The sequence below is a fragment of the Furipterus horrens genome, unplaced genomic scaffold (assembly GCF_987537825.1).
Source record: "Furipterus horrens unplaced genomic scaffold, mFurHor1.1.pri manual_scaffold_8, whole genome shotgun sequence".
Taxonomy (NCBI): Eukaryota; Metazoa; Chordata; class Mammalia; order Chiroptera; family Furipteridae; genus Furipterus; species Furipterus horrens.
Window position 1 is genome coordinate 30,514,005 of NW_028327178.1, and position 26,879 is coordinate 30,540,883.

General features: G+C 37.0%; 1 protein-coding gene across 1 annotated transcript in view; it reads left to right on the forward strand.

The window, feature by feature from the left end:
* Nucleotides 1-22,734, forward strand: part of KLHL14 (kelch like family member 14) — a 97,938-nt gene extending 75,204 nt beyond the window's left edge. Inside the window, exons 3-8 of the mRNA XM_090285118.1 lie at nt 374-463; nt 7,823-7,901; nt 16,437-16,627; nt 16,707-16,865; nt 19,658-19,815; nt 21,849-22,734. Coding sequence (XP_090141244.1) covers nt 374-463; nt 7,823-7,901; nt 16,437-16,627; nt 16,707-16,865; nt 19,658-19,815; nt 21,849-21,989 — 818 coding nt within the window. The 3' untranslated portion in view covers nt 21,990-22,734. The remainder of the gene's footprint in view (nt 1-373; nt 464-7,822; nt 7,902-16,436; nt 16,628-16,706; nt 16,866-19,657; nt 19,816-21,848) is intronic.
* The last annotated feature ends 4,145 nt before the right edge of the window (nt 22,735-26,879 follow it).

Genomic DNA, 26,879 nt, shown 5'->3' on the forward strand with positions numbered 1-26,879 from the left:
CAGGGTTATTTCTTCCAAGAAGCAACCCCAGCCCTGACCATTTGGGAGCCTCGGTCGCTGCTTTAGAATGAGATTCCCATCACCAGGCAAGTGAAGAGAACTTAAGGATTGAAAGCCGCATGACAGGTTGTTGTTGACTAATTTGTGGAATAACATTATGTAAAATTAATCAGAAGGGTTTGGGTTTGCAGTTGCTGGGAACACATCATTAGGCCACCATGGATTAGGGGGGCCTCGCTCCCCTGCTTGGTTCTCTTCTTCCTACTGACTTCGTCTCACGTTTTATACACTTTGGTGAAAGCAACTAACCAGTGAGCCAACGGGCAAGTTCTAAGATGGAAAATTCATACATCTGTTTTCTTCTTCATTCCAGTTATGCCGTACAACAGTGCCCACCACTGCGTTGTGGAGGTAGAGAATTTCTTGTTTGTATTGGGCGGAGAGGACCAGTGGAACCCTAATGGTAACTATTGAACAATGTAATAGTGACTGCTCAACAAGTCTGTGTTCAGTGAAAGGCACTAGTAACAGTCCATCCGTAATCACTGTGGGGAATATGTATCTGTGCAGCAGGGACAAGGGGAGTAGTCAGTGAATGGGGCTGACGAGTGGAAGGAGGGTCGATCACTTGAGCTAGCAGAGGACTACGCAGCAGAGCATTCACTCAGTGACTGTCTGGGGATTTAGCTTCGCACTGACGCCCCAGCCCCGCTCCATACCCATCCCTTGAGGAATGCCTCAGCACAGGCATGGACTCCCTAGAGGCAGTTGACAAGCTGCAGCTATTAAGAATTCTCACCACCTTCTCCACCACTGTTCTCCCATTTTACCAGCATAATAACGCAGTTTCAATAATTAAACATGATCTGCAGTCACATTGCACATAGCTGGCCTTCGCTGAAGATCTTCTGCAACTTTTATTGCTTGAGACCCGTTTGAGCTGTCCCACCATTTCAAGTGCTTCTTTCACAGATCATCCACCATCCTCCCTGTTGATGTGATTACTTCATAAATTTATCGCAAAGGGAAACCAAACACTTTAATACATATCCCAAGCCAAACACAGGGAGAACACTGTGCCTTGCAGAACACACAAAGTTATCGAGATATTTTTGGAAAGCTTGCGAGTGAAGGAGGAGTTGCAGTTGTAGCCTTCTGTGTAACAGAGATAATTATGACTGAGAAACCATAAAACAGCTTGCAGGTACACATTTTTACTTTAACACCCCAGAACATCCAGATGAAAATTACATATACTGCATATATTTTATTGTGAATGCTCTCTTTCAGCATCTGCACCAAGGCAAATTATAGAAAATTGTTACATCTGTTCACTCTAGACAATCTTAAAGGAAAACAACCCAGGCCACCCTCCAAGAACACTTCTTCGAAGCGAGGGGCACATTCTTTCTCAAGACCTGCAGCTTTCTTGATTCATATGTTGAACAGTTGGAAAGGAGACTATTTCTGGGCTTTGTGAGAAACAGATTTGGAACAGGAGCAAAAATGATATGCAATATCTCTCCTCTGACTTATCTTTGAAATGACAGATTTGACATTACCAAAAACCCTCGAATAGGTACAATCCCTTGCAAACTCCCCATTTACTATTTAACCTGTCTTTCCTCAGGAGTGATTCTACTGAATATAGAGCATGTATAAGTAAACAGACAATCCAATGCAGAACTTCTTTTTAAAGGCCAGATTAAAACTAACCCATGCCCGCCGCCACCCCCCAAAAAGTCTGGAAGATCCTGTTCTGATAGCCATGCTCTCTCAGCCCACCTCCCTTTGCAGGTGGAATGAGCCTCTGTCAAAATACCGGTCTTGGCGCCACAACTCAGTGTTCACAAAACTCGACAGACCTCCCATTCCTGTGAGACAGACCTTAACCAACAACACAGAAAACTTGCTCCCTAGGTTCACATCCCCCCAGAATGACCCGTAACTGCTTTCTGTTCAACTTCTATCAAACACAGTTCAGAGGATTGGGTGGGAGAATAAGGGGAGAGTTTAAAGGACATATTCCTTCCTTTACTCTAGAGAACCAAGGTTTTATCTTTAAACTAATTCAGACTCCCATAAACCCATGTCCTAGGACCTCACTGATTTGCCTTCCTCCACCCCTGAGAAAAACAGCAATTTGCTTTAAAGCCCTCAGTGAACAGCCTGTGCGAAAAGACCGTTGAAAGCACAGCTTTGCGTTTCCTGTAGGGACACCTATCACTCCTCAACCTGCTCCATGTGAAGACCCACAGACACACTCTTGTCAGACCAAAGCACTGAGTCACTTTTGAAAATTATGACTAATGCTGTCCCTATGATTGAATGTGTATGTTCTCTTTTGCTGTAGCCACTAAGAGGCTCAGAACTGAATTTTAGCACTTTTAGTCTCAATACGGGCCTAGCGGCTCACTATCTCTGTAAGACCCTTTTTAAGACCTTGGGAGTTCCACCTGCAATGCTGAGCTGTGCTGCCCCTGGTTTGTTTGGTGTGGGAAGTCATTTAATATAGATCTGGGAAAATGCTAGCGAGCCACTGATTGGCCTCTTAAATAGAATTGTTACACTATGAGGCAAACAGACCCTCTTGTCAGTCAGTCAGTCCTTGGCTGAGGCCTTCTCCCAGGTGGGGGGTGAGGACAAGCAGTGAGGTGGCCTGTTCAGCTGAGGACAATTCTCCAGAGTGGGAGCAGCTGTGACCATGAGCACCAAACACTCACAGCAGGTAGGAAATGGGGGTACCCATCTGGTAAAGAAATCTGAACTAGGAGCCAAAACACACATTCACCACAATCCCTTCAGTATTTTCCATTTAGCTTCGTATACCATCCATCTGGTAAACCACCGCTGTTTTTTAGCGTTAGTAGTAATATTTATTGAGTACTGATTTTTGCCAGGAACTTTGCTAAGCTCATCAGTTCACTTAATCCTCACAGCCATCCTGTGAGGCCTAGTCCACGAGTGCTCTAGTTCTGCTGTGAGGAGACCAAGCCTGAAGAGGTTAAGTAACTTTGCTTGGACACACAACTTGCAAGAAGCTGAGCTGATTCAATGTCTGACTCAAGAGCCTTAATCTATAAACCACTATGCTATCCTGCCTTCTCAGACAAACATATGTATTTGGATAGATATAAAGCAAGACTCATGTTTTTCCATTGATCTTGTGAAATTAAATCTGTATTATATCACAATGGCAAGTGGCTCTCACTTGCTCACAAAAATTCTCTTCATCATTCTCCAGTTAGGAAACCCAGAAGGAACTCAATCGTCTCAAAAATATGGAATTTTCATATTATAGTACCTCATGCAATCAAAAAGTAAGCATTTGATACCAAAATTTATAAAGGATAATAATCCCAAGGAAATATATAGCATGCTTTAATTTCATTTCTGGCAGGGAGGAAAATTAAAAATCCATGGGTTGAAATATTATCTATATGTGAGTTCCAAGAGTAGAATCTTCTTAAGTTAAACTTTAGTTCTTATTAAAATGGTGCCTGAGAGCATGTCCTCTAAAGAAATACAAAATTGTACATTTCAGTATCTGCTCATAAAATACAAATATGTACTCATAAAACACAAATTTATTTTTTTTATCATCTTGATTACAAGACCAAAATTTGAAGTTTTAAAACACATTAGTTACTGGAAATATAAACAGGATATATATTTTTTTCTACTCAGCCATAGATATTAACTCCTACTGACGTTCATCATGTCATTAGTGATAGAAATGCATTATAATATTCTAATACATGGGCATATATTCTGTCAGTGCCCCAACTTACAGAGAACCAATTTACATTTGTCACTTACTGATGATTGACTCCCAAAATACTGCTCATGAGGGACTTCCTTTCCCTCCCATTTTCTTTCACTCCACCACTGGCTGAAAGCTGCCACCCTTGCTCCATTCTACCTATCACCTAAGTAATAGTCAACAGAGGTGTCTGGGATCAGGGCATCACCATGGAGAGAGAAGAAAAGGAAGGAGTTAGAAAAAAGTGGAAAAGATGAGGGAAAAAAACCTAAAACAGTGAAGAGTGAGCCAAAATTCCGTTGGATGGGGCCACTACTCTCAGGCTGCTATTAGGGTCTCACCTCCCTCATTCCACCACCCTCATTCCCTCTGAGGTTCATTATGCCCTTTGCACATCCTTTACCAATTCCAGGACATCTTCCTTCTTTTTAGTTCCCCAATCCATCCTTGCCCCTTTGGGTACCATTGGCCCTGTGTCTGGAAACTTCCTTTATTTTGCATGCGTATCACACCAGCCCCTGCTTAGCCTTTTCTCTGAGTGAAGGCTACTACCATTACTACCGGAGACGAACATTCCAGTTTCTATCTACCACCACTGCCCAGCATGTGAAGGCACTCTCTGCCCTGTTACAGAGAACTAGGCAGATGTGCTCTTCCAAATGGAAATTCTAACCAAAATTTCATAGAGAAACATTCTTCTTATACTTGATGGGTATGTTCTATATTCCTACTAATAGCATTAATCTTCAGATGCATTTTGGAATTAACCTTGGAACCCACAGGGTTAATGATTGCAAAATCTACAGACTCCCTTATAAACCAACTCCAGATATAATTATTCCTTGAGTTGGAGCCTCTCTTTGTGAAATCCAAATCTTTTGGATTATTATCATTCCAAGAACTCTTAACTCTTTCTGTACATCCTCAAATAAAACTTAAGTTACCACCTAACCAGATCACCAAACCCTCCCACTTGATCCTTGGAACTCATAAATATCACATCAACAAAATTCCAACAGTTCTTCAGCTCTCCTCTGAATGCTTCCTTCAACTTCTTTTCTAATCATAACCTGGCTATTTCCACAGCCACCCTCTCTAATGGGGTCTGGGTTTTCTCATTCTTCTTGTTATTGGAGGCAGTTAGCTTTTTGACTTCCTCTTCATTGCCAGTCCCACACCCTTAAAACTCATCACTTCAAAAGATGTCTCCAGATGATACCACCTGCTGCCCCTTTTGGTGGGCACTGTTGTCCTGATAATGGCACCTCCTTCACTTGACCCCACCACTTTCTCACTGTCCACCATCCCCTCCTGTTCTTATTCCCCTCTTTACCGAGTTTATATTCTATTGCCCATCTCTATAATCAGTCACACTAACGCACACACCTGCAACCCTCAAATCCACCTCCTTCTGTTATACTTACCTAGTGAAGTTTTGGTCCTCATTAAATCCACTCTTTTCCACCTCTCCCCTGCCCCTGAGCAACTAAATGTGGATATAGAAAACCACACAGCCATTCTGACTACTAACAAACCATGTTAACTGCTAGCCAGCTCCACTTAATCTTCCTGGTCAGTGCACTCTCCCACCCTCCAGGTTAACTATTCCACACCTTCTCTCTGAAATGCCTTTCTCCAAAACCTCCCTCCTCACTCCCAATGGATAGACTATCTTCTTAGTTCAATTACAATAGAAGCAACCAGAAGATACAAATCTTTATCATGCTACTACCAAATCTACTCTCTTCTATACTTCCTTTCTCCTGTTATTGTTTCTGCTCCAGTCTAAGGCCTATTCTTCATTCCCTCTTGCCTGCTCAAGCATCTGTCAATACTCCTGAACTTAAAAGAACAAACAAGCAAGTAAAAGCTTCTCTGGATGTGGCATCCTCCAGCTATAATCTTCCTTTTATGGCAGAAGTTCTAAAAAGTGTTCCCTACCCTCTTTTCTCTGCTTTCTCCCACTTTAGTCACCCTGGAGGAGTCCCCACTCAGGCTTTCCTTCCCACCCTTCGCTGACACGATCCTGTCAAGGCCACCACCAGCCTCCACGCTGCCAAACCTTATGGTCAGCTCTCAGATGCCAATCCCCCATTTTGGAACACTATTTGACACGGCTTCCAAAATACCACACTTTTCCTTTTATCTCTGACAGTTTCTTTCCATTGCTAGTTTTCCTTCTTCTAGCAGAGGGCTAATTCCCAGGATTTATATTACCTTCCATTTACATACCCTCTCCCTAAAGGGATTTCATTCTGTTCTATGACTTTAAATAATGTTTCTGGAATAATAGCCTCCAAATTTACAGCCTCATTTAGCCAGCACCCTACCAGACAGAAACTTCCACTTTGAGATCCCACAGGCTTCTCAAAGTTAAGTCCAAAACAGAACTCATGACTTCTTTCCAACCTCCAAACTAATCCTGCCTGGTCTTTCCCACCTTGAAAATCCAGGTTTTTAGTTACTTGGGCTAAAAACCTGGCAACTTTCCTTAATTAAACCCCTTTTATCTCCGAATAATAATCAATCAGAAAATAATTTTATTAGCTGTTTCCATACAATAGATCCCAAACCTGGCCATATCTCACTGCCTGCACCTTTATTCAGTGACCTCCTGATAGCTCCCCTGTTCTAACAGTGGCCCCTCTGTAATCTACTCTTTACATGGCAGCGAGAGTAATCTTTGTAAAAGATAAATTAGACCATATTCCTTGATTGCTCAAAACCCTCCAGTGCCTTCCTACGGTTCTTACAGCAAAAGGCACAATCCTACACTAGTCCATGAGGCACACTGTTCTGGATCATGACACCTTTCTGACTTCTGTCCAAATCACTACAGCATTCTTTCTGGTTTTGAATTCATGAGCAGCCCAGAGACTTGATCCTTGCCTACCTCGCTGCCTGAGAGGCTCATTCTGCAGATATTTGCATGGCTTGCAAAAGGCATCTGTGACTATTCTATTTAAAATGGCCTCCCCTCTGTATAGCCTTCATCTACTTGCTAATATGTTATATGTTTGTTCACTTACCAAAACAGGAATTTGCCCCCTTTTTTTACCTATATAGTCTCAGAACCTATAACAGTAAGACATAATAAGTGCTCAATGTATAATTGTGCAATTAATAATTGTGTTTTGTATACATGCCAATGTGAAAACACACACACACACACACACACACATGCACACACTCCTATCTGTTTATTCCTGTGGTCAGGCTTGGTACCTATATGTCAATGGGTAGTTATACATATATGGATAAAAAGTAGACTTTTAGAGTTAAGACTTAAGGTGCCTTTAGATGATTGTTATCTTAGGTGCTACACAGAAAATGGAATGCACTCTTTGGCTTCCCTTTCTTTGTGTCAACCTGTATGTAAAATAAGAATAAAAAATTTTCTAAACCTCAGAGGCATTACTGTGCTTATTAGTTTCAAAAGAGATAAACTGGTTTACCAGCTCTAAGGACTCACAATTCCCATTCAGTACTTACACCTGCGTAGGTCACAGCCCCTACACTTCCCTCAAATACACACACAGAACTTACACAGCATGCACAGATTAAAACTTATTCCCTTAAAACTCTTATTATAGTGATTGCTGTTATTTCCCTGAAGAGAGAGTGGATTCTACCACTGCTTGATTTATTACAAAAAACAAACAAACAAAAAAACCCTCTAATCAGAGATGTCACACAGGGTAGTCTCTGGAACTGACTCTTTATAGGCAATAACTTCATGTGTTTAAGGCATAAAAACACCAAATCCTAGACATTTTACCCTAACTTAGGGATAAAACTGGTTTGATAAACATACTAGCTTTTATTATTATGGTTGACTTATTTTTATTCTAACTTATTATTTTTTTAAATAACAGAGGGGAAGTGAGAAAAAAGGAAAAACATTGGAGATAGCTCACTTATTTTTCTACTGATTTTATCACTTCTACTTAATTTATCTATTTGTTAAACCTGAGAACAGAGGCATCTTGTAAAATACTACTAAATGTACAAAACAACAAAGAAATTTAAGTTTTAAGTGTCTCAAATATATTTTCACAGGAAAACACAGTACCAATTTTGTCAGTCGATATGATCCTCGATTTAATAGCTGGATACAACTTCCACCCATGCAAGAAAGGTAAGTGTTTATTTCTTGTATCTGAAACATTTGTGGCTGCTTTACAAGAAGCATGGGTGCTGAGTGGTTCCATAGGAAGGTATGCTAAATGGAACCAGTGGGAGACAGACAGGGCAAAATACAAAACTTGGCCCAACCATTGTAGATTAACTGAACTGCCTTATTAACTCAATGGAGAAAAATCATCAAAAAAAGTCAATTATTGATCCTAACATAGGAAGAAAAATTTTGTATGACTTTTCTTCCTTTGCTACATTGCATCAATGTTTTTTAGGTTTTTTTTAAATATTCATGAAGTATTTCTTTAGTGTATGCTGTGTCTCAGGCATACTGTTAGGTCTTTGACAAACATTTTCTCACTAATTAAATCCTCAAAATACCTATATTTTACAGAAGAATAAAGTTAATCTCGAAAGGTTAAGTAACTTGCCCAAATTTACACAGCAAGTAGGAAATAAAGACAGGATTGTAAATGAAGCCCAACTGATAATTTTCTTTTCCCTTCCCCATGGTACCACTCAGTAAATATCTACTTTATTTGGGCTTACTTAACTGGTGGGGAATAAAAAATAATTAATAATCAAGATCTATATTTATTGTGATAGAACGTATTTCTTTTTTTAATTAATGAATTTATTTATTTTTTATAACAATAAAAAATAACAATTCCCCCCTCTCAGACTTAAGACCCTTTATAATCTTATAAAGGACAATGGGTGAAGGTCTTGAGCTCCTCTAGCTGCTTCAAGCTGGACATGGTCGTCGTCCTACCCACCCCTGGGTCCAGAAATTCCTAATAAGAGTGGAGGTGTGGAGGGGGGGTGGCCTTCCCACATGGGAAAGGATCTTGCAGACTCCAGGTCAGTTGGCTGTCCCCGGACAACAACATGCTTGGTTTAACAAGCTGGCATCCTTGTTGAATTCTGGAGGCAACAAATTTTGCAACAGGGTTAAAAGGCACCATTTAATCCATAACCACTAGATGACAAAAGGAAGGGATTAATTTTTCACTGTCCCACATTAGGGAAAAAAAGGCTTCTTTGGAGGAGGGTGTGCAAGGCACATCACACCTGTCCAAAACCCTTTTGACCACTATACTTATTTTGGGCTGAGGGGAATATTTTAGGTTTCCCCACCTCTCAGACCTCTGGGCCCTTTCTGTCCAAGCCATTAGGATAGAAAAGAGAAACCAGTTTTAAAGTGAAGCCCACAGACTACCCCACACTTCACCAACCCAGCCCCTTAGTTCAGCCAAACTGTTGAGTCTCAGGAGGCAGTGCATTGCATCAATGTTTTTGGCAAGCAGCGCTATGATCTTACTGACTTCCCACTCTCCTTCATTATGTATCCTATATTTAAATCCTATAATTGAAATATAAAACACCCTTCTCACAGTGATGTGCATTTTGATGCAGAAATTTTAATATTAAAGTTTTCAAGTCTCACTGACTCAAATCCTTTACATTTGCCTCTTCAAATGTCTTTCTATCATACATTCAAGAACAGGTCATTTGTTAGCTTAAAAAAATAATAACAGTTTTGCAAGGTGTCCTCTCATTTTTTATGTATAGTGTTTATCTCACCCAATTCTCCTAGCACCAGGACAAGATGACAACGACATTTATACCTATTTGGCTCTCCTGACTGTTACCTAGGCATGAGGCCATGTCTTGATATGCCTATGAAAATTCACATGCTTAGTTTTAAACACTTGTTTCTTTTCAAATAATACACTGACATCTTGAACAAATTCTTCAATATAACAGTAACAATAATCTACAACCTACTTTCTCAGTTGAATTATTTAAGAAATAAATATTCTTATTCCTTCCTGACCCTTCACCTTAATGTTTCCTTTTTTAAGCAGTCAAACTGCAGAGATCAAATTAGATACTTAATCATAAATTCCAAGTTAAAAAGAAATTTTCAGAACATGCCATTCACTTAAAAATGGACATTCCTGCAGGAAGACTATGAGTCTATGCTATTATAAAGAAACTAACTTTCTAGTCCATATAAATATTTTAAAATGTTCTGTCAGGAAACTAAAGGCTATACACTGAAAATAATGAGTCCCAATATGCTAAAAGGACCCAGACACTTTTAGGAATGTCTAGTTCTAAAGTGCTATAAGAAATTATTCTAAGTTAATGTCCTGACAAACTTCTCAATCTTCCTGTGTGTATACAGGGATACTTAAAAGCCTCTTGATGTCTTTCCCCTGTTCCTCTGTTACTGTAACTGCCATCACTTTACCCTTTAATCAAAACCATTTAAAAAAGCTTTACTTAAACAATATTTTAAAAATAAACGTCAATAACATCTTTGAAATGTCAGCATCTCATCACCACAGTCCCCTTTGCTGTGTACATCTCGATAATTAACCTTCATGCCTTGGGTTTGGGAGGGATAACTCACGTCGTGGTCAATTATCTCACTGTAGGGCCCCTAAGGATGAGAAGTATTGCTGCAAAACCTAATTAGTAATTTTTTTTCAAATGTGCATTGTTTACGTGATATTCTATAATGACTTCCTCTGAGGCACTGTGGCCTATCATGGCAGGGTCTTACTTAGACAATTTTTAGCAGCTCATTGACCTGATAAAAAGACCTGCCATGGTCTGTCGGCGCCCGGCAGCCACCGTTGACAGGATGGACTGTTTAACGTTTCTTTCTAAGTCATTATGGTATATCATGTCAGATCCCTAGTAAGAGAAGTTGTTTTTTTTTTTTTTTTTTTAAGATTTAGAACAATCAACTCGATAGACCAAATAAAGAGCTCCTAACAGAGCAGAATAGGAAAAGGCGGATCTCACAGATGCCTGGTCAATCTTCTAACTTTCTATCTCCTCTGGGGTGGTTGACCCAGGCAGCAATCCATAACTTCAAATGAAGTTTTTCTGTTGTTGCTGAGTTTCCATTCAAAATAGCAAATACAATCAGTTACCAGCATGGTCTAATTTGTGATTAAACAAAGAAGAAAACTAAAACATATGAGACATGCTTCATATCAGAAAATAATTTTCTTAAACATTTTATTTACTTAATTTTGCATTGTATAGATTATGAATAAAACTCACCAGTTCTCCACCCCACCCCCTTCCATTAGCTGTTTCCAAACTGCTGATAAGTCACCTAACTGATGGAGAATAATAGAAAGAAGTTGTAAAACACTCCAGGGCAAACCATTCTTACAGAGCTGGCTGGACAGATGCCTAAGGTATCTTACCTAATTAGAGCATCCAAAAGAGTATAGTAAAGTGCAGAATACCATCCCAGTTCAGCCAGGAAATGGGCACATGGACTCTAGACTTCCTCAACCTGGGTCCACTCATGAATTGCATGCCTGCTACCTATGAATTTACTGTCAGAAATGATTAAACAAATATATAAATTTAAGTGTCATGCAGATGAGTTGTTTTGGAGTCAGATTTTAGGATTTGATTCTTCAGAAAGAAGAAGGGGGCAAAAATAAAACCTTGAATCAATAGAAATGCTTCACTGACTTTAATTTTTTTAGAAAAATAGGCGTTTTAGTTATTATTCTTAAGGAGATCTTACTCCCTAGATAGTCTAGGGAACAAAGGAAACAGAAAAAGCAGCTTGGAGAACAACAACAGAGCATGTGCTTCACAGAGTATGTAAAATCCAGAAGCAAATAATCAGAAAGTTTCCAAAATTAACTATTTTATTTCTAGAAACCTACAAGAAACAATGTGAGAAAATATTCTGTTTGAGAAAATCTATTGTTTTTAAGCAGATAATGAAATTCAAAAATTTAAGCTAAGATAAGGTTGTAATAATTCAGTCTCATGCTGAAGGATATAAACCGACCACCCTAAGGTAAGAAAGGCCTTGTAAAGACATGGACAATACCCAGGATTCAATGCATGTTTGTAGAATTTAAATTTGTCCTTTTAACTTATCTCAGTACATTGAATATTGCCTGTGGTGGGTAAAGGGGCTGATGTAGGGGGAAGAGATGAACAAGTTAAAATACAGTGTAATCCCATTAAGGACTCATTAATAATCTTAACTTACTTTTCCAAAAATAACCTAAATAACCTAAACCAGGTGTGATCTTCACCTGGAGAGACAAGGCAGGGAACATTCCCAAGAGACCTGGCATGGTAAAATTTAAGCCTGGAGCAAATGTTCACAGTTGCTGACAGACCATTAACCACTGCTTCTATAATGCATTTCATGAATTCTCACTTTGGGTATGCAGAGACTTAGAATCTTCGCTACTGGAATTTTTGCATAAAAATGCACTTTTTGTCAGGAAGTGAAACCTACTTTGTTTTGTTTGGGGGTCTTTCCCCCCTTTCAGATCTTAACAGTGACACTGTGTGGATAAAGCTGGGAGTACACATAGAGTATCAAATTAAGAACAGCTCAGCCAAAAAAAGAGCAAGTTCTGGCAGGCTGACTCTGTGTCGCGATGAGGAAGGAAGAAAGAGAAAGTGAGAACATTGACATTTAGACTAGATAGAAGGAGTTCACACTTCCAAAGAGAGAGATCTTTCTCTTATTCTTCACTACCAAAACTTAAATAAAGGGTTTTCATACTTGTCACAACTGATGGGCATTTTCTCTTAGAATAATATATCGTGCAGAGGTGAACTCACCACCTCACAACCCACAGAGTCCAAATTATTTTAAAATGGCAATTAGTGAAATTAGTAAACTAACTACTTCAGAGGCTACAAGGCGTATCATAGAATCATATAGGAGAGGGACACTGATCCACTCTGTGTCAATGGTGCAAAGAAATATCTATGCGCAGATTTTTGTAGATGTGCATCAGTCTTTTCAATGAAATATTTTAACTGAGAAGGTAAAATCACTAGTAAAATAATCTTGACTTATCCTGTTTCACTAGAGAGCAATTGAAATCTAGCTAGAGAAATGAAAGGAACCAGTGGCTCATCTGTATGCACTTAATTTTGCAATAATTTTTAAACCTAATTTTATATTTCAATGAGTTTTTACTCCTTGAGTAATAAAGAAAATCCCAAATTTTTTAGGTTTGCACCCCTTTGAAAATGTGATTAAATCTTCCTCCAAAATCTCTTTCCATATTCATCCCAAAAATGCACATATGCAAAACACATATATACAACATTTTGTTACAATTTCCAAAGGGCTTCATGGACTCCTCAGAAAACATGGGCCCAGGTTAACAACCCTTACTTTATGAAATCTGTCTCTCCTGCTCTTTATCCTCCTTCCTACTTTTTTCCTTTCTTCTTTTTCCACCATGGTTGTTCATCATTCTTGTCAATTTTCCACAGCACATATATTTTTAAAAAACATCAAGAAAATAAAGAAAAGAAATATCTAAAATACTATTCTAAAATTATTAATAATACTAACAATTTCAAGACTATAAAAAATAACTGACCCATATGATCCCACAATCGTCCTTCTGCATATATGTCCAAAGGAACCAGGATCAGTATCTTGAAGCGATATCTGTACTCCCACATTCATCGTAGCATTATTCACTGTAGCCAAGCTGTGAAAACAACTCTGCCTGTCAACAAATAAATGGATAAAGAAAACATGGCATATGCAAACAATACAATATTATTCAGCCATAGAATTGAAGGAAATCCTGCCATTTGAAACTAAAAGTCATTATGCTAAGAGAAGTAAGCCAGATGGAGAAAGACGAACACTATATAATATCATTTACATGTGGAATCTAGAAAATGTTGAACTTAAGGAAACAGAAAATAGGGATGGAGGGTAGGGGGAATGGTTGGTCAAATGGTACAAAATTTTATTTGTAAGATGAATAAGTTCTGAGGATCTAATTAATGTATGGTGACTATAGTTAATACTGTATTGTATATCTCAAATTTGCTAAAAGAGTAGATCTTAAGTGTTTCATAAAAAAAAATGTGGGTAACTATGTCAGGTGACGGATGTGTTAACTAACTTCATGGTGAAAATTCTTTTACATATATGCATATATTACACCACCACATTTTACACATTAAATTTATTTGTCAGTTATTCCTCAGTAAAGCTGGAAATAAAATAAAACTGAATACATCACCATATATAGCATATACTACACCTATATGGCAATAAATCATCTTCACAAATATTAAAGAACTTAGTTGTCACTTAAAAAGTAGATTTACAGTTGGGAGAACATGAAACAGAGTTTATTCTTATATTATTTACTTTTTTATTATTGTATTAATTACTTGTATTGTTTGTCTTACTATTGTTACCATTTTGTAGCCTTACTAATGATTTATCTTTTAGGTAATGGTGGTTGGTAATTTAACCAGTGACCAACAAAAGTAGATACTTAAACAATACTGTATACCTACTTTTTCTCCACTCCTAAATTATTAAGAAAAATTTATATGCAAATATTTTTAAACTTTATTTTCAATTACATTCAACATTCTTTGTATTAGTTTCAGTTGTGCAGCATAATGGTTAGACAATCATATACTTTACATAGTGTTCCCCCTAATATTTCAAGTAACTACCTGGCACCATACATAGTTATTACAATATTGTTAACTGTATCCCCTGTGCTGTACTTTAGATCTCCATGACTATTGTGTAATTACCAATTACTACTTATTAATCCTTTCATCTTCTTCACCCAGCTCCCCCCCCACCTGCTTTGGCATCCATCAGTCTGTTCTCTGTATCTACATGTCTGTTTCTGTTTTGTTTGCTTCTTTGTTTATTTTGTTCTTTAGACTCCACATATAAGTGAATTCATATGGTATTTGTCTTTCTCTTTCTGGCTTATTTCACTTAGCATATCTTGTAGGTCCACCCATTCTGTTGTAAATAGTAAGATTGCATTATTTTTTATAGCTGAATAATATTCCATTGTATGTATGTACCACAGCTTTTTCTTTATCCACTCATCCACTGAGGGGCATTTAGGCTATTTCCAAATCCTGGCTATTTGTAAATAATGCTGCAATGAACATAGGAGTGCATATATTCTTTTGAATTAGTATTTTGGGTTTCTTCAGATATATACCCAGAAGTGGAATCACTGTGTTATAAGGCACTTTCATTTTTAATTTTCTGAAGGACCTCCACACCATTTTCTACTGTGGCTTATTTCAAACATCTGGATGGCTGATTTTTTAAATATAAACTGATGGGTCCTGAGCATGAACAAAATGCTGGACACTATAACAAACACTGTATATGTGTATTTGCAAATAACCCCATGTTCCGGATGAGCAGTCTGAGACTAAGAAGGGTTAAGTAATAATATGTCAAAGGCCACACACCCAATAAATCACAGAGCCAGGCAATCTTATTCCAGAGACCAAACTATTAATCAAGATGCTATATACTGCTTCCCAGAGGTTTTGGCATTTTATAAACTCAACTTGGAAAATCTCCAAACCATATAGGTTTACCTGATAAAAACTTCTGGGACTTCTCATCTTGCTATTGACATTGTCCAAGAGTCTTAGCATCAATTTTTATGAAGACCATAATCTATCAAACATAAATTATATTCACTAAGAGGCTTGGCACTTAATAATTGTACCTTGTCAGTATTGAACCACATGTTATCCTTATGAATATATAATTCTAGTAGCATCAATGAGAAAAAAGAAGCAAAGGGTCAAGGATTTGTTTAAGATTTCAACCTAGTCTTCCTAACTCCAAATTTTTGAGTCCTCTTTGAACCTTTATTCTCCTTTAATTGACATATCTTATTACTAACCCAGTCTTACATCTTCCTTTCAAATATCTTTTTTTACCCTTTTCCGTGTCTTCCACTAAAACTCTAATTTAGTTCCTCAGTACCTCACCCCCAGATTATGATCTACCTCAGAATTGGTCTTTCTGTCTCCAATCCTTTCAACACAGCTTGTATCTTTTTCTTTTGGTGGCATAGTTAAATAATTTATCGAAGAGCCTCTCTTGAAAAAAGACTAAAAAAATGTTTGTAAAGTATCTGTAAGAATCAACACCAAACGCTGCATAGATGAAATCCCTATAATGAGTTACATAACAGCAAAATTTCAACACTATATTCAGTTCACAAAAGTTTCTCTATTTGCCACAGTACTGGGGGGAAACAGGAAAAAAAGATAATTAGAGAAAAAAATTTGATGATGTAGTTCTCTTATAAATTGGGAACAATGACCCTTGAAGGACCATAAAGAAAGTGAATGTCAAGATAATTTATTATTGTTACATTATCTACCTCATTTTTTACTTTGTCTTACTGAGCTGTGATATCCTTACAGGGTACCAGATACCCCAAACACTAATGAATACTTTACCAGTGTACCAAAAGCAAGATAAAAAGAGCTAAAACAAACAGTTGGTGAATTGCTTGCTCCTCTACTGTTACCCAGAATGGGCAATGCATATGATTACTGTATAAAGCTTCAGATTTAGAAGGTAGCTAGCTATATGTGAGATTTCCAAGTTTGCAAGCCTTTCTGAAGCTGAATATACTTCCTTTCCCAGACTGACTGGCTTTCTTTTGTGATTTACGGTGGGTTTTTGTTTTCATTGTAGAAGAGCCAGTTTCTATGCATGTCGGTTGGACAAACATTTATACGTGATTGGTGGAAGGAATGAAACCGGCTATTTGTCCAGCGTGGAGTGCTATAACCTAGAAACAAATGAATGGCGTTACGTGTCCTCCTTGCCGCAGCCTCTGGCAGCTCACGCAGGAGCAGTGCACAATGGGAAAATATACATTTCAGGCAAGTCATTCCTCCACTTCCTATTACGAAGTTCAGTTCCAAGGCACTTTCTTAATTTCTACGTATATTTAATTCACAGGGGGTGTACACAATGGAGAATATGTCCCATGGCTATATTGTTATGACCCTGTGATGGATGTCTGGGCTCGAAAACAAGATATGAACACAAAACGTGCCATCCACACTTTGGCTGTAATGAATGACCGCTTGTATGCAATTGGAGGAAATCACTTGAAAGGTCTTTTTTAAAAAATTATAATAATATTTGCATATCATATTTCTTGCTAAGGGGGTTTCTCATTAGATAATCATAATTAATTTAACCAAGTATAAAATATGTTGACCAAATAAAATTTACTCTGTGTGAATTACCAGTACCCTTGGGCAAGCACTTATTTTGGCTCCTCTGCAGATAGGATTATTTTTAAGTTACCACACATTAAGAAAATGAATAATGATGTCTACAGAAAATTTTTAAAAGAAAGCATTAAAAATGGAAAAAGCACAATTTGTTATAATGGTGAATTCAGTAAAATAATTTATTCTCTTTCAACAAAGTTCTAGTAAAGGATTTTGTCCAGAAAATTGTTTTCTGTAGTAGTTATAAAAACTTTAGTCATTGCTGCGCAAAGAGGCTAATATGTGATTTTCCTTAAAGAAAACACTTGGAATTTCATGTCTAAATTTTGAATTATCTCTTTTAAGAACCACCTATGATTTTCAACTTTTTCTCTTTGTTTTTTTTTTAAAATAAAAATATATCTTATTTAAAGCATAATATTTTTAGAGCCGTGTCTTGTCCCTTTTCTTCTCCATATATGTATATGCCTGCAACTTTTTGTAGTATATGTGCATATATGTAACTTTATGTGAATTTATATAACACTGAGTTTGATAGAAAAGCAGAAAGATGTGTAATATTGAAAATGTTATTAACTGCTCGGGGCCTCAGTTTCCTTATCTCAAAATGAAAAAACTATTCTGGTTGGTCTCTAAAGTTTCCTGCAGCTCTAACCTTCCACAATCTTTGAAACTGAAATAAAGGAGAACTAGGCCATCTGGATATGGTAGATAAGGCCCGTCTGTGCATTTACTTTTCAACTACATACCCATCTTTAAAAATGGGCTAAACATAGACATTTTTCTATTTTTCTTAACACATATTTACCGCTAAATATAATAAAGACCAAACAAGTATAATTTTTATGCAAATATATCCACATGCATATTGAATCAGAAATGTCATTTTCCTGGTCTACGTCTGCTGCTCATCTTAGAGCTCTCCTCGGTGGAAAAGGGTTGACTCTTCCCTTTTATTTCAGTTTTTTCTTTCACTGATCCTCCTTCATATCAATTCATACGCCATGCCTTTACATCAATATGTTTTATATTAACTGTGTAGTTTTCTTCATTAACATATGATTTCTACTAGGTCCTTTGCACAAGAATGCCTAACTGTTTTAGGAACTTTTTTATTTGTGGTTATACTTGGACAGAAAAGATTTGGGTAACAACAACCTAAATGAAAAATAGCACATGCACACATCAAATTAGGTTGACTCAGGGAGGCATTGTAGCATAGAGGAAAGGGTATGGACTTTGCATTTCAGCTTAGATTTGAATCCCAGTCCTGCACTTAGAGTTGTGTCTTACTCAAGACACTTAAGCTCGTGTCTGTAAACAAGGGATAGAGATCCTTTCGTTGGTAGTTGTGAGGATTACAGTGAACAAACAATACAATTACTTGGTCCAGAGAAGGTGCACATATTCTCATATGATGCTGCTAGAACCCTAGAACCAGGAATTTGCCCAAATCCTCATTGCAAGTACATGTCCTTCGAAATGTTTTTTATCAACTATCCTAATGGTAAAGGAAAGGAATATACCACAGAGTTGTAATAAGCACATAACTCTGTTATTCCCAAATCTACATAATTTATTTTATGTAAAAAGTTAGTGGCCTGAAATATTCTGTCTGCCTCTTCAAAAATGAAAATATTTTTATGTTTTAGTCTACCTTCTCAATTAATGTGAACAGTCCAGTATGTTGTTTTAATTGTATTATATGCATTATAATTGTCAGCTAACAAATATCCATACCATGCATTTACCTAAAAAAAAAAAGACCTTGAAGATTTAGTTTGCTCAGTGACCATGAAGCTCCCACTTAGGATTTTTGACTCTCTAAATTAAAGGCAGGGATCCAAATTGTTCTTTATGACCTAGTGACTGCCCCAGCCACTAAGAAACTTTATCAGAAGTGGGAAGAGAAGCCCTTCAGTGAAAGTTAGCCCCCTACTCAAAACCTTGATCCTTAGTAGGTTTTGGAAATATCATCGTAGCTGCTTATAAACATAGTCAGGCTGTGAAAAAGGTAAAATATGCTGAACCACAAATTTTAATCAATTAAAACATTTTGAGAGTTAACTACTCATTCAAGAAAAACAATATAGTTTAGGCTATAAAAGTATGAACTTCAAAGCTTGTTCACTTGGATTCAAATCTCAGCCTGTCTACTTCCTGGCCATGTGACTTACCCAAGGCATTAACTCTCTCTGTCCCTCAGTTTCCTCATCTATGGAATGAATATAATGGTATAACTATCTAATAGGATGACTAATGGGATTACATGAGTTCATTTATATAAAGCACTTTAATAAACTAGTTTAATTAGCTTATTAAAAGCACTCTATAAAATACTTGCTTTAACTATAATTATTTTAAACCTTTAAAAAGGTTTTAAGAAACCATTTTTTAATAAAGTTTCTCCCCATATAATCAACTAATGACATCTAGTCAGGTATTTTTGCTTTGAATTAGTCTGAAACACCCAGAGTTGGGTTTTTGTTTGTTTGTTTTAGGTCTTTTTGACCTATCTCCTAGTTTCACCAGTATATTTATACATTTGTGCCTTAAAGACACAATTATCTGCTTTTTGGCTCTAGACATTTTTTGTAAAAGAAGCCTTAGCCTTAAACTGGGACCATGAGAGTTTATTCTTTTGTAATTCCATGTTGCTATGTCACTTAGGTTTCTCCCACCTTGACGTAATGCTCGTGGAATGCTATGACCCAAAAGGTGACCAATGGAATATTCTCCAAACGCCCATTTTGGAGGGTAGAAGTGGTCCTGGTTGTGCTGTGCTTGATGACAGCATTTACCTTGTGGGCGGCTACAGCTGGAGTATGGTATGTACCCACACTGAACTCTTCCTCCTCCTTTTTGTTGTGCTTCCTTTTTGTTTCCCTCAAAATGTGTCATCTCCCATGCATGTACCTTTTAAGAGTATCATGCTTATATGCAAACACCATATTATTTAAAGTAGCAGAATCAGTGTAGTTGCTGTGGAGCTGGTTTTCTCTGTGATCATAGAATGGGTTAGGTCTCTGGTTCTCTCCTTTCCCTATGCTTTTGCAATTCTGGCTTTCCAACTAAAAGTCAGAACAAAGTGGCTTTACCGATGTTCTGTTCAAATTGCTTGAATTGAAGAGTCTCAAAAATTGCTGACCAGTAAGGTATGAAAATGGAAATCAGTTGTTCAATATCTACAAATTCTATTTAGGATATGTAACTTGCCCTTGCGTTTCACTTTTCCCCTATCTTTATCATCAAAATTTCCAAACATCCACCAAAATTGAGAGTACAGTCGTCCCTTGTTAACACATCATCCAACTTCAACATCATTCAACATTTTGCCATACCTCATTTATCCTTCCTTCAAAATTCTTACTGAAGCAACTGAAAGCAAATTCTAGACATCATATTATTTTACCCTAAATGTGTCAGTATTTATCTTTTAAGAAATCATTCATTTATGTAAATACACTGTCATTCTCACACCCAACAAAATTAACAATAATTTCTTTGTATCCAATCTATATTTAATCTCCCATTCATTTTAAAAAAATGTGTTTTTCAAATTGATATGTTAAAACAAGTCTCACTTGTATTAGTTATTACCTCTTCCACATTTCGGGCAGGCTGGAATGTTACCCCTGTCCCACTTCTCATTCAATGCCATTTGTTGAAAAGCAGGGTCACTTATCATATAGTATATCCAGCACTCTGCAATTAGCTAATGACTTCCTTGTGGTATCATTTTAAATTGTCTAGTCCCCGTATTTCCTATAGACAGGAAGTTAAAGATACGAGCTTAAGTTCAGCTTTTCTCTTTTAAAAAAAAATAGTGTTATTTATTTTTGGCAAAAACATTTGAGAAAGTGGCTTTATAATTCAAATTACATCAATTACATCATATCAGGAGACATATAGGGTCTAGTGGTCTACATAATCACTTTTTAAATGATGACATTTTATCTTTTCTTATTTATATGTGTTGGTTTTGTAAGATTAATTTGTAGTTTTAATAACATGAGTTTTGTTTCTTTTACATAAAATAAGGTTGTGATATAAAGTTTTAGGAGAAGCCATACAGGTGGCAAATATGTATTGATATGTCTGTATAACTAGCTATTTGTACATGTGCCTGTTTGCTGATGCAAATCACTAGCTGCAAGAGTATACATGTTTGCAAACAGACACCAGGAGTATACTTTCAGAAAGTGATTGTTAGGTTGGTAGGGAATTTGGTTTGTTGCCTATGATAAAAAGAAAGCCGCTTTGGTCTGGGAAGGGAAATGTTATACAAGCACTAGTCCCAGAGGTTGACAAAGAAAACAAGATTTCTTGTTTGTTTCTTATGTGGCCTCTTGAAAATAAATAAATCACATTGCCTCTTGAGCATAAATAAATCAGTGTGCAAAAAAATGGGCAAGCTTTTATTTCCAGTTCATATTAAAATGGTTTTGAATCCCAGCTCTAATTCTCTCTACAGCAATAAAATAAAAATGGGAATGTGAGACAACAATCTAAAATCCAATTTATTTCAATTATTTGACTATTTATGTGATTTTTTAAAACTTAAACCAGCAGGGTAATTTCTATTTTTTGGTCAATTATTTTAAGGGATTTGTTGATCATCTAAGAGTTCTAGGTACTTGACTATTATTATTAGTTACACACACTTAAAAGCAGATTTTAAAATCTTGCCAATCTCAGATTTTGCCTTGGATTAAAGCAGTTTAATATCAGTTGTTTTCATTTCATTTTGAAGCAAGAGCAGAGAATTGATATTGTCTTTGCAAGGTAAATGTGATAAATAAGTTGTCATTATACTTCTCTGAATATTCTTCCCTAAATGCTCCCTGTTCTACCATTACAGGGGGCCTACAAGTCATCTACAATCTGCTATTGTCCAGAAAAAGGCACCTGGACAGAACTGGAAGGAGATGTAGCAGAACCACTGGCAGGCCCAGCCTGTGCAACAGTTATCCTGCCCGCCTGTGTACCTTACAATAAATAACACCAGGAACCCCTGGAATGAACAGTATTCCATTCTAGGAAATAATGACAGGTGACATCACTCTTATAACTAGGAACAGTGCATTTGAATGGTACAACTGCCAAAACCCACCTTTGGTTACTGGTGATTTACAAGTAACTGCAAAAAAAAAAGAGACCTGCTCTTGAACAGATACTGTCTATAACTCATATCACAACAAACTTCTTCTGGTGACAAACTCTTCCATTGCAGACTGGTTTTAACTTGTCCCAGCTTAACAAAAACTCCTCCCATGGATCTTAACTTTCAAAAGGAGAAAGATAAAATACAGAAGAGTGTCCCCAGAGAAATCTAAGATCAGTATTGTGCATTGTAGTCTACCTGCATGTGATCTATGTTGAAGTTTGGGGAATATTGTGTTCATGAATGATTCAAAACTGGACCCACTAAAATACTTACCCTGCATTACAGAAATTGCCACTTGATTTTATATTCCTAACCTGCGGCTACTTCACCGACTCCATAGGCAACACAATTGTAGAAGATCATATAAGATTAAAGAGAAACACTTTCATTTCTGTATAACATTATTTCATACACCTTCCGCCCCTTACAGCATCTTGGGATCAGAGAGGAGAAAGATGCTGAGTTTTATAGCAATTGCTTCCTTCCCTGTAGGCTCCATGCTAGCCGAAGTCATCATTTCTGTGTCCTCGACTTTATCTGAAAGATTAAAACAAAATACACGATGTCACTATTCAGTTCATGGAGGCCTTCTCTTTTTTTTTTTTTTTTTTTTTTGCAGTATATAAATAAGTAGTGAACACACCTGTTATTTGCTTCAAATGGTAGGACTGACAGGCTGTCATACAACATTGTGTTTTCTGTTGGTGGCATATCTGACCCAAACAACCCACAGAAAAAAAATGGGAGATTGCTTTCAGAAATTTGGGAACAAAAAGAAAACATAATTTATTTTAAGTACAGTCCCAGTTGCCCCTTTGTCCCTTAAACACACAACTTAAAAGAGTCACAGGAGCAAATTATAGCTTCTAACAAGTACTTTCCCTCTTCCTCACCTTGGCTCTAGAAATGGCTTTAGATTTGGCTCTAGAAAAAGCCTATGACTTACCCTAATTATTCCCCAACATATGTGTTTGTTACCACCAGAGATCCCTGGGCTCAGATGAGTGAGCAATTGCTAGTTTTCTTTAGGAGCCTGAGGAATTTAGGAACTGAAGATTAGGAGAGCATGACATCATCTCGGAGTGGCCAGTCAAAGGAAACAAACTGGCAGGAATGTGAATTTGATTTTGAAGTTCTTCAGATATGGAACAACATCTGTTAGGAGTAAATAAAAACCTAAAATATTATTTTAATCACTCAGAGATGTTATTGAATCCCTCAACAAATGTGTCATTCAAAACAACATCATCGAGGAAGCCACAGATTAAAAATGCCTGGTGGTAACCTTCACTGCAGAGCGTGTCAAGATGGACAGGTGTCCTGGAATCCAGTGCCGTTTCCACAGTCAAGTGCAATCTTCATTGTTTTGTATTTATTTGTTTGTTCAGATCCAAAGGATCCGTTGTAAAATATATATATAAATATATATCCAGTGCAATTAACTTCCATTTCTTTTTCCTTGAAAGCATACGAGTATAGAGAAAGAAAGAAAAGTTACAGTACTTTGTGGGAAGATCCCAGCTGACTTCATAAAGAGAACAAGGTCTGCTTCAGAACGTTTTACTATCAACTGTCACCATTCCATCCAAATGTCACAGTTTATACAAGGATATTTGCTTTCCTTAGACTTGTTCTTCATTTATTTTTTTTCTAGCCAAAATAAATAAAAGCATTTATGAGAACTATAAGTAAAGCTTTCTGTGTTTCAGAAAGACACAAACTATTAGAAAGTGAAAAGTGAATAAATAAGTCACAAAGGATGTAAATTTTGTACAGTATTAGAATGTGTAAATGAAGCTTGCTTGGAAGGGGAAAACTTTAAATAAAAACTTTATGTACTAATTCCACTGTCTCTCATATTTCTACTTATAAAGCCTATGTATAAATCTCTACACTGAATTGTTTAAATGTTTGTAATATATGAAGGCCTAAATATTTTTATTCTGCAGCTATACTTTACAAGTTTATTTAACTTCCTGGCAATATATAAATGTATACAGTATGGACAATGTTAAAAATTATGGAGTGCTTCAGGAAAAATGTTGTGAGTTGAATCTGATTTTTCCACTTTAAGACTGTTACAAAGGTATAACTTATCCAAGATCTAAGAGATAAATATGTATAGAAATTACTAGAAACACCATATGTATTAAACAATACTTCTATATATTCTAAAGAATAAGTGAACCACACATTTAATTTTTTAAGATTTTTTAAACTTATTTTTAGAGAGCGAGGAAGGGAAGGAGAAAGAGAGGGATCAGTTGCCTCTTGCAAATGTCCCAACCAGGGACTGACCCACAACACAGACTTGTGCCCTGACCAGGAATCGAACCATGACCTTTTGTTTTGTGGCACGATGGTCAACTGAGCCATGCTGGTCACGGCAAGAGTAAGTGAACCACACATTTAATTAGATAAATTCTCTAAATACATAGTATTTAATTTAATTTTTTTTTAATCTGAAATAGAAGTTGAACAGGGCAAAAAAAGAGGCTGTGGGAGACAATAGGAGAAACTGAGTCATGGAGCTGAAGATAGCAGTTATCAAACTTCCAGGTAAAGAATTATGAAGTGTTGGAAGCTACTTCCTGAAGCTTGTAATCTAGAAAAATTTTACTCTAATGCTTCTCAGTTAAATCTACCATAATTGGGGATTAAACTCACAAAGGATTATTTGATCCTTCCTAGTGTTTCATGAAAGCAAGAATAGTGAGATTTCTATCTTCTTCTCCTTGACCTTCACCTCTCGACGCTAATGTGGCATACCAGAAAAAGGCCTCTTTATGGTAGCTCCATTACCACCTTCTCCACATTCAATAGCTAGTTCTTCTTATAGGGCTTCTTCCAAATGTCCCAAATCTCCAAAAGCTCTAATGCTGACCAGCCCTCAAGAGCAATAAAGTGAATATAATTATCTTTTCCCTAATCCCAAGCAACTACCTATGTTAAGTCCATAATTAGACTGGGTAAAACTGGAAAAGTAAGCACAGGGACCAGGGCTTTTAATTAATTGATTGTGTCTGTAGACTTACAGTTATTATCTGCATTCCCCCCCCTATTAAAACCAAATTTATATTTTCCCAGCTACTTGACACTTACATCACTTAACAAATTGTCAAAATTATCAACACTGTTAAGTATCAAGTATTTAAGTAAATCCCAAGAGGCAGCCCATAAATGCCAGAGTTCTCATCAAACTAGGTTCTCCAGGTTAAAATACTTTTTAAGTGAATGAGTAAATGGGCCAAAATAGGATCGGTATGCATAGAAAAGCCAATTAATACACATTGGTGGGTATCTTGATAGACTGAGTTCCCATAGACAGGGTAGCAGGAAGAACTTGACTGATCAAGGCTGACTTCCTAGAAGTACCTGACTAAAGGATGTTAAACTTTGGCAGAAAATAAAATGGCAATAAAAAGCAAAAGAGCCACACTCAGAAAATATTCAAATAGTATGTTTGCCTTGTGTAGCTGTAGCTATATAGTGATGCTCTGGGTAGTGTATTAAGTATGGACCAGTTATTAGATGGAGGTTTCTTTTTTTCTTTTTTTAAGTATATTTTATTGATTATGTTGTTACAGTAGTCCCAATTTTCCCCCTTTGCTCCCCTCTGCCCAGTACCCCCCCTTCCCTCCAGCAATCCCACCTCCCTTAGTTCATGTCCATGGATCATGCATACAAGTTCTTTGGTGTCACCCTTTCCTATATTATTCTTAACTTCCACGTGTCTATTCTGTACCAACCGATTATGCTTCTTAGTCCCTGCACCATTTCCCCATTTCTCCCCCTCCCCCCTCCCAGCTGATAACCCTCCAAATGATCCCCATACCTATGATTCTGTTCCTATTCTGGTTTGCTTAGTTGGATTTGTTTTCATTTTTTTAGATTCAGTTGTTGATAGTTGTGAGTTTGTTGTCATTATAGTGTTCATAGTTTTAATCTTCTTTTTCTTAATTAAGTCCCTTTGACATTTCATATAATAATAGCATGGTGATGATGAACTTCTTTAGCTTTACCTTGTCTGGGAAGCATTCATCTGCCCTTCCATTCCAAATGATAGCTTTGCTGGATAGAGTAATCCTGGTTGCAGGGTGCCTTTCATCACATTGAATACTGCTTGCCAGTCCCTTCCTGCCTCTGAGAAATCAGCTGATAGTCCTATAGGCATCCCCCTGTAGGCAACTCTCCGCCTCTCTCTTGCTGTCCCCAGGACTCTCTCTTTATCTTTCACCTTTGGCATCTCAGTCATGATGTGTCCTGGTGTGGTCTCCTCTGGGTCCAGCTTGCCTGGGACCCTCTGTGCTTCCCGGACATATATGTCCATCTCCTTCGCAAAATTTGGGAAGTCTTCCTCATTTTTTTCAATTCTTGCTTCCTCATTCTGCACTGGTGGACTGTTTTTTAATTCCTTATTTTCCAAATCATTGATTTGAACCCCAGTTTCCTTCCCTTTACCATTGGTCTTATGTGGATTTTCCTTCATTTCCTTCCTCAAACATAGGACATTTGGGAACTTATTGAACTAAATTAAGAAAAAGCAATAAAAAGAACAGCATTTAGTTATTAATTCAAAGTTATTATATCAACAATATTATATAACACTTTCACTAACTGCTTACTATGAGTCAGGCACTATGCTGGGCATTTTATACATATTTCCTTATTTACTCCTCAGAAGAGCTCTACAGGGTAAATGTTATTCTTACATTTAAGGTAAGG